General features: G+C 44.6%; 1 protein-coding gene across 2 annotated transcripts; it reads right to left on the bottom strand.

Annotated features, from left to right (window-relative positions):
• Positions 1 to 287: 287 nt before the first annotated feature.
• PFN2 (profilin 2) lies at positions 288 to 6366 on the bottom strand. Of its 2 annotated transcripts, none has more exons than XM_059688177.1 (3): positions 6094 to 6366; positions 3943 to 4135; positions 288 to 1647 (listed from the first exon to the last, which is right to left on the bottom strand). In XM_059688177.1, exons 1-3 carry the CDS (start codon positions 6223 to 6225, stop codon positions 1550 to 1552), a joined length of 423 nt encoding a protein of 140 aa, XP_059544160.1. In that variant the 5' UTR covers positions 6226 to 6366; the 3' UTR covers positions 288 to 1549. The 2 variants fall into 2 exon arrangements, with proteins under 2 accessions (XP_059544160.1, XP_059544159.1); XM_059688176.1 differs by having other exon boundaries at positions 288 to 1961; positions 6094 to 6266.
• Between the last annotated feature and the right edge of the window lie 1984 nt (positions 6367 to 8350).

Below are 8350 nucleotides of genomic sequence, written 5' to 3'. Positions count from 1 at the left end.
AAGTATTAATTTCTAGTGGATACGTTAATTTTTTCTCATAAGCCTGAAGATAAGCCTAAGATAACTAAAAACCATTTTAAAAGGTCAAAGACCATTAAAAATAAATTCCCAGCACTCATTTTATTTATAATAAATACTACAGGAAGTGGAATAGGCCAACAACCGAATCTTTCAAAAAGATTATATGCTTACAGCATCTTTTGGCCTATCCTGTATATTAGCATTGTGTCAAAAATCAACTGTAACAGTAAGCCAACAATTTATATAAACAACATGAGTCTCGAGTATTTGGTTGGAATAAATTTATTTCATCTGTCTGTAAACAAGGTGTTTAATAGTTATGGCATTTTTTAAAATGCATATTAAATCAGATGAGTTAGACTGTATCCCAGATGTAACAAAGTGCAGGGAAAGAAATGGACAAATCAGCAACAAGATCTGTTTTTAAATCTGTACATTATCCACAAGGCCCAAACAATAGAAGCAAATACTAGAATGTCCCTAAAGTAGTGCCATTCAAAAGAAACCTTTTATAGGTCAGTTAAAATCCATCTCACAATAGCAACAGTTCATTTTAACAATAGTATGGCACAGAATACATTTGAAAAAAATTCATCACAAGACAGCCACAATAATGCAACTTCATATAAAAACTTAAGCTGCAAATAAAAATTGGTCCTATGAAGAACAAACTGGACACACTCCAGATGGTTATGCTGGGACACCTAATGTCCATAATGGCAGCCTCTTACAATTTTACTAAAGAGTAGGTAGAGCTGATGTGCAAAGAAAAAGATAGGAACAAAAATCTGAGCTACTGCAATGATGGAATATCCCTGGGGATTCAACCAGTATGTTTATTGTGAGGTCATGGGAGGAAGTGCCTTTTGCTCTTGTTTTGCAGTTGCACTCTTAGTATGTCCTGTAGACACTATGAAAAAAGGTTTGTCTACTCCAGTGCAACAACAATACTGAAAGCAAACTACTGCAGCTCTCAATAGTTCATCAACAAACAGGATTATTAATTGGTTAAATAAACCAGGCACTGCATAAAATAAGGTGGAAGCAAACCAAACAACTTATGTGCGAAGGGAGGGGGTGAGAAAAGACAAGTGAAGGAAAGATGCATGCACTTTTCCCTCCCAACCATGCGCTACAAAAGGAAGACTAAATGAGCTAAGTAAATGCTCAAAGTGCTGAAAAGACACTGATCAAATTAGAGATTGTACACCGGCACCTTGCTTATTATTAACTTATTTTAGTAATCAATATCCCATTAATTGCTAAAACAAAGTGATGCCCAACTTGGCATGCCCCCCTCCCCCCAAATTTCAAGGTATCATGCAAATCATTGTTGTGCTGCAATTATGTTGCCAGATAAGGGTTGATTACATACAGTGGTTAACATACAAATAATCCATTGGGCAAACAGGAATCATGACATTAGAAAATAGGTAAAGAAAAATTAGCTACCACATAGTCTGGCAGCACTGTAACCATAATTGGGGTGGTGATGAAGACAGTTGCTAGGTAGATGGGGAGAGGCTGCTTACACATCAGACCGCCTCAGGTATAAAGCGAGTTCATATGCTTTCTTGTTAAGTGTGCCTCCGTGGACACCTTCCTTTCCCATGACTATAACCAATGCTGGAGTACACAAGGAAACAAAACAAAGTGAACAGAATTATTTAAGGGGGAGGGCAGAAAGAAAGATACCTTTCCCCACTAACAGAGGGATACAAAGGAGACCAAGGTTCATACCCCATCACCTGCATTGCTAATAAAGTTTCCGGAATTAAGACTCGAGCTTATGCTAGGAAAGTTTACGAGCAATTCCCCTAATGCTGAACATCTGCCTAGCAGCTAGAACCCAGAGTCTCTCAAGTACTTTGCCATTGAGTATGCCTTCTTATTCAAGCCGCCTCCATGGACCCCTTCTTTTCCCATTACAAAGACCAAGACTGAAAGAGAAAGAAGAAAAGGGTTTCAAAAGAAGGGTTAATTAAGAAAGTCACATAAGTTTTAGCAGACAGAACCCTAATTACTAAGTTAATATTAAGTTAGTTTTCCATGAACTGTCAAGCACTGAAGTCAACTAGATCTCCAAAAAGGAGAACTTTCAAACTAGTTACATACTAAAAACTATTAACTGCTTCTTGGAAGTCCAATCAATGCAGCTGCAGTGCTCTATAAAAATATCTTCACACTAGCTAGGGGAAAAGGAGTGTGATCATTTATCTTCTAGGGCAAAAAACTGCTGGTTAGTATGACAAATACATATTAGACTGGCCTCCCCAAAAAATTTTTTAAAAATTTAGGTGATTATTTTACAAAATTCTCCCAATTTAACAAGCTTGATTAAGTACAAACTATTAAGTCTTACCAGTGAGGTTAAATGTGTCTATTACCGCTAGAGCAAAACCAAGACCAAATTTTAAATAGCATTTCCAGTGCTATTCAGAAAAGATGAAATTAAGGTTTCTAAGGTGTATGCTTACTGATATCCTCCTCACTGGTCTAGCTTTGTTTTTAATTGAGTCTAAAATCTTGAAATAGATTTACTATTTCCAACAAGAGATTCTTCTATGATGAGGTTCAGATTTTACAATCACAGCCACTAGATGTCAGCAGTACTATATGGTATGAAAATCTCATTCCTGTTTTATGTCACATGGTTGATGCTTTTTAAGTTATCTGACCTCAGCTAATATTGAAAAAAAAATAAGTCTATTACTTCAGTCACCTAATTTTTCTTTATTTATTTTTATATATTTTTATTGATTGATTTCAGAGAGGAAGGGAGAGGGAGAGAGAGACAGAAACATTAATGATGAGAGAGAATCACTGATCAGCTGCCTACTGCACACCCTCTACTAGGGATTGAGCCCACAACCTGGGCATGTGCCCTTGACCAGAACTGAACCCGGGACCCTTAAGTCCGCAGGCTGACACTCTATCCACTGAGCCAAACTGGCTAGGACCACCTAATTTTTCTATGGAGCAATAGTCATAAGCATCAACTCACATCAGAATAAGAGTAACCTTTAGGATGATCACAGGGAGTTGGTAGGACCATTTCAGTAAATTACAGCTCAGGGGAGTTTCAAGTTCCTTCACATGGTAGATTTGGTCTTATTTAGACGTGCCAAGTCTGCTGTATGAGACTCACAAACCCTCTTTATTTACAACATATTTACACAGGTTATTACATTTAAATGTAGTTTTAAATCAATCAGATGCCGTAATAAACCCCAATTTTGAAAGTTTTGAAAAAGCAGTGAGACTTATTTTCTCCAATGTTGACAACAGTCAAGAAGCACCAGAATTTCTGGGTCAAATATATAAATGAAATGTAATTTTCTACTTTGCCTATCTAAATCACAATCACATTTAGTCTTTGAAAATATTTTAGTAATGGGACAACTTACTCCAAAACCCTTATTCTAATTATTTCTTTCTTCCCTGCCATGTTTTTAATAGAAATATGAATCAATGTTAATTTTTCCATTTTTATGCTGAGCAATGAATGATTGAAATGTAAGCAAGAAAGAAAAGGAAGAGATCCAAAGGTCAAGACTCAAAGGGAAGAAAGTAACCAAACAATCTGAGTGATTTAACAATCTGATTACACCATAAGATTATCATTGAACATGTCAAGCAGTTTGAGACAAATTTGGATTTTCAGTTTACTAAAGCTGAAACTGGAGAGTTGGTATGAATATTCTATTTTAGAATAAAGTCAAGATCTCAGAGGCTAGGCTGTATGTGCAGCTGCTGTAGAGGAAGTAAATTTAAAGCAGTGCCTCCCTTCAGTGCTGGGCAGTTCACAAAAACCATCTTAATAGCCATTATGGACTAACACTTTTATTCAAAATGTTAAAGAAACTGCTTAATAAGTTGTAATGTAACATGCAACTTTTAACAAAAGAGCGCCTTGCTTACCTCTGCCAGCTCTGCCCACTGCAACGTTGTATGTTGGCTCCCCACCTTGACTCTTTGTCCTGATGTCCATTGTGCAGTCACCATCCACATACAGACTGTCTCTGATCACTGAGCACTTCTTTGCGCCAAGAGTCAAACCGTTGGTAAAGAAACCTTCCCGATCTTTTCCTACAATCATATCTATTTCTACTGGCTGTCCCCCCGCGCCCAAAAAAAGAAAAAGAAAAAACACACATGAAATTAGTTAATTCTTTTCAGGCCTCAATATAACAGGAAAGACTGTGTGCCAAGTTTTTACTACCAGTACAAGACATCCACATTTCACTAACATAAAACCAAGTTTTAGTCTTTTCTAAAGAATAGCTTAATCCCATATGATTACATGTTTCATATTAGATTTCACAGTTCACAGTGTAGTCTGCTAACTAAAGACCAGTCTTTGAAAAGAATCTCGATTCACCCTATAAACTTTCAGCAATAGCCTATCATTACAGTCAGTCATGTTGCATCAAATTTAAAGTTGCTTTAAAGTTTCCTGAAATAAAACCTAAAGTCCATGCTTATAGCAGGTCTGTTCACTTCTACTCTGCTTCAAATAGCTTGACATCTCCCCACAAGTACGAACTTCAAACTCTAGAGCTCAGCGCATTCCCAAATTCGTATTTCCCTCCTATTTTTCTAGCTACTACTCTAACTTCCTTTCCCCTCCCACCTCAGTAATCAGTTTTTATTCCGGCAAATGCAAAGATGATTCTGTCGGTAGCACAGCAGTCAGCAATGGTAAAAACAAAACAAAATAAAAAACCCTTCAGAAAACGGAGAGGGATTTGGAAAGAAACTGAGGTAGCCACCAGAATCGGAAAGGAGGAAAGGAGAAAACGTGCCTGCTAACATTCCATGAATAAGAAGGAAGGCGTCGCCCCCATCAGAACTGCAGAGTCATAGCAGGCCCCAGCCATTTCCAAGCACACTCCTGCAATCTTCCCAGCCTGACACCGGGAACTCACACAAAAAATCAAAAAGACTGCAGAAAAAAAAGTTGATCACCAGATGCCAATTCTCTGTAAGAATTGTAGTCCACTGCAATGGGAGAACTTAAAGTACTAGCATCAAGGACTGAGTTCTACACAGTTAAGTCTGAAACCATGTTAACTAGTATGAGAATAATTAGCACCCTTAACAGGGGGCATGAATTTTAGGGTTTGTTGGGAAGGGACCGTGAGGCCAAGAAACTAAGGGAATGAATGGTCTCACTGACACGATCGTCACAATTTTGGAAAGAACCTTGTGCAGAAAGAGGCGAAACAATAAAGCAGCACTGGAGGCTTGGTGACAATTATTCCCTACACATGAGTCAACCAAGTCAAAACCATCAAGTCACAAAATCAGGCACTGTGAAGCGTAAATCTGCGTTAGTTCCTCACTACCATCACGAAAGAGACTCGGAGAACTGACGAGTGTTGGCAGATTACTGAAAACCCCGTAAGGCATCCCCATTTTTTGGGCTGTGTTGCATAATTGGGAATAACGGTAAATCGATGACTCTCCATAAGAGGAGGAGAGAAATCAATGGCAGTTCGCCATCTTGGAGAATTTTTTTAAAAAAAATCCTATAGAGTCTGGGCTGAAGTCGGGATTCACGAATCCACCTACGTCGTCGGTGTACATTTCTCCCAGCCCCAGAGGCCTGGACACCAGCAAACCTACGCAAAGTCGCCGCGAGGATCCCGGGGGCCGAGCAGCCTCCTCCCACATCCCGCGGCGCGGGAGGCCTGCCGTCCGCTGAGCGAGGGGCAGCCCGGCCGCCGGAGGACCCCCGCCGGGCCCCGCTTCCATCCCGGGACGCGCCAAGCAAACCTCCCGGCTTCCAGGGTACCCGGGGGACGCACGGGGGAAAGGACGCCCCTCCCCGGCCCGGCTGGTGCGTGCCCCTCCCCCAGCTGCACCGGACCTGAGCTGGGAAGCGGGGCGCGGGCCGCCGCCCCCGCCAGTCGGCGAAGCCCGCTCGTCCCCGGCCTCGGCCTCTCGCCAGCCCGGCAGCCGCCTCCTCGGCGCCGGCCGCCTCCACACCTGCCGGCACGGCCCTGCGCGCCCCCACGGCCGACCGCCCCGCTCAGGGCCGGGCGGACCCGCGCTGCCGCTGGTCCTCACCGTAATGCTCTGGAAGACTCCCCCGGCCGTGGCTGCCCACACGTATTTGGCGTCGCAGTAGCCGACAATGGCGGCCTCCTGGCAGCAGCCATCGCACATCAGGTTATCCACGTAGCTCTGCCAACCGGCCATCTTCGAGCCCTTCGCACTGCAGCGGGGACGGCGAGGAGCAGCAGGCGCAGCGGCGGCGGGCGCGGGGGGAGGCGGGGCGGGGGCGGGGAGGAGGCGGCTCTGCGCAGGCACCGACCGCCCCCCTCCCCGGGAGCTGTGATGGGAGGTCGCGGGGACGGCGGCGAGGGACCGGCCGAGAGGCGTGTGCCCGGTGCCCGCCCGCCCGCCCCGCGGAGCTGACTAACCGGCGCCGGGAGGCTGACAAGCGGCTGTGCCGACGGCGGCGGCGGCTGCTCGTCACCGAGGCGCCCCCCTTCCCCGCGGCCACGGAGGGACGTGCGCGCGCGTGCGTGCGATCCTTCCGCCGCGCCCCGACTTGGAGGGTCCCGGGAAGGGAGAGGAAGACTGAGGCCGGGGCGCGGAGGGATACCGCTCGGGGACAATCACGGCTGCCACGTGCCGACGGCGAGGGACCGGCGCGGCGCGGCGCGGCGCTGGGGGTGGCCCAGCCTCGGACCCGGGGCCGCGGAAAGGGTGTGTTTCCCGTCGCGTTAGGCACCTAAGAGACGGCGCGCTCGGGCCGCCACGGAGTCCCCGCGGCCGTGCAGTGATGCGTCTCTTCTGCGCCCCTTGTGCGGGAAGCGGGGTCTGGAGCCTCGGTGTGGGATTGCAGTCGTCCCGGTGACGGGATGCGGCGCGTTTATCTGGGTGGGGTGGGGGTGGCTGGCGCCAGTCCCCACGCTCCGCATCCCCGGGACCCTCCGCCCGAGACCTCTGCCCTCGGCCTGCAGGCAGTCCTGCGGCGCGCCCGCAACCTGCATCAGAGCGGGCGCTGGTGGCGTGTGGGTTTTGTGGATCTTTCATTGTTCCTCGCTGTCTGTGGATTCTTTGACTGGGAGAACCCCCACCCTCCCGCCTTAATAATGCTTATCACTGCTTGTAAAGTCCGAACAAATAGCGACCTATGTAAACTATTTTTTGTTGTTGTTGTTAACTGGGAAAGTTATTGGTGGGTCGAAGAAATTGCTGAAAATAAAGAATAAACAATCTAAGGAAAGGTTCACTGAATAAACACAGTAATATTTTTTTGCTCTCGAAGGGAAAATAATTTCGGGACTCAACCCTGAATAGGACTTTTTTCTACTTCTTTTTACATTTACAAGGTAAATGGTGGGTAGATTTCCGTAAATCTTGCATCATCTTTAGTCACTTCTGAGGGCTATGACTAGACAAGGAATGAAGAGATGTCCTACAGTTTCAATTTTAAGCGAACAAAAATCTGCCTATCAAGAGAAAGAAAAAAACATTTAAAACGTCGAAAAGCTGATTTTCAATTTTAAAGTTATGGTGTAAAGTCACAGTTTGTGACAGGATTACACTGAGGTAGCTCAGGAAAGAAGAAAAAAACGTTGCTAAACAATCTAATTCTGAAGTTTCATATTTTTACTGCTATTTGCTTTGAAATGCATAACTACTGCTGGGGGTTGGGGGTGGGAGGGGCGGAGACACGCAGTAGACCCACCCCAATCCAAATCAGGAACCTGTCAGATTGACACACTGGATGTTCAGATGATTTAGTATAAAATGTGTGCCCAAAACTGTTCCATCTTTGCAAGTGTGCCTCCTACCTAATTTAGTTACACTTACTCATTCTTTGCTTCTCTACCTTTTTGTAGTTGTTGACAGCCTTAATCCTTCAATTTTAGCAATTTATCACCTTAAAAGTTAATGTTACAGTGTGCTGATGACACGGATATGGTTATTTTGTGAGATTTGATCAAGCTCTACAGTTATGATTTGTGCTTTTGGTATGTATGTTATAATTCAATAAATTTAAATAGTAAACACCAATAATAAAAGGAAGATAATAAAATGATAGTGTAAAAATATATACTGAGCCCTGGCCGGTTGCTCAGTGGTTACAGCATTGGCCTGGGGACTGAAGAATCCTGGATTCCATTCTGGTCAAGGGTGTGTACTTGGATTGCAGGTTCATCCCTCCATCCCCCCATCCTCTACCCATGGGTGGGAGGCAACCAATCCATGTGTCTCCAGTGCAAGTTGCTCTCTCCCCTTCCTCCTTCCCATCTACTGTCTAAAAGTCAATGGAAAAAATATCCTAGGTTGAGGATTAAAAATAATAGGA

The sequence above is a fragment of the Myotis daubentonii genome, chromosome 3, assembly GCF_963259705.1.
Source record: "Myotis daubentonii chromosome 3, mMyoDau2.1, whole genome shotgun sequence".
NCBI lineage: Eukaryota > Metazoa > Chordata > Mammalia > Chiroptera > Vespertilionidae > Myotis > Myotis daubentonii.
This window is presented reverse-complemented; position numbering and strand designations above follow the sequence as displayed.

What these genes read in the sequence shown, in the direction of transcription:
- PFN2 (XM_059688177.1), bottom strand. Translation starts at nt 6,225, where the DNA reads ATGGCCGGTTGGCAGAGCTACGTGGATAACCTGATGTGCGATGGCTGC. An exon ending in GAGTCTTCCAGAGCATTACG is followed by an intron (nt 4,136 to 6,093) that starts GTGAGGACCAGC and finishes GCGGGGGGACAG; the next exon opens with CCAGTAGAAATAGATATGAT. An exon ending in AGTGGGCAGAGCTGGCAGAG is followed by an intron (nt 1,648 to 3,942) that starts GTAAGCAAGGCG and finishes TGTGTACTCCAG; the next exon opens with CATTGGTTATAGTCATGGGA.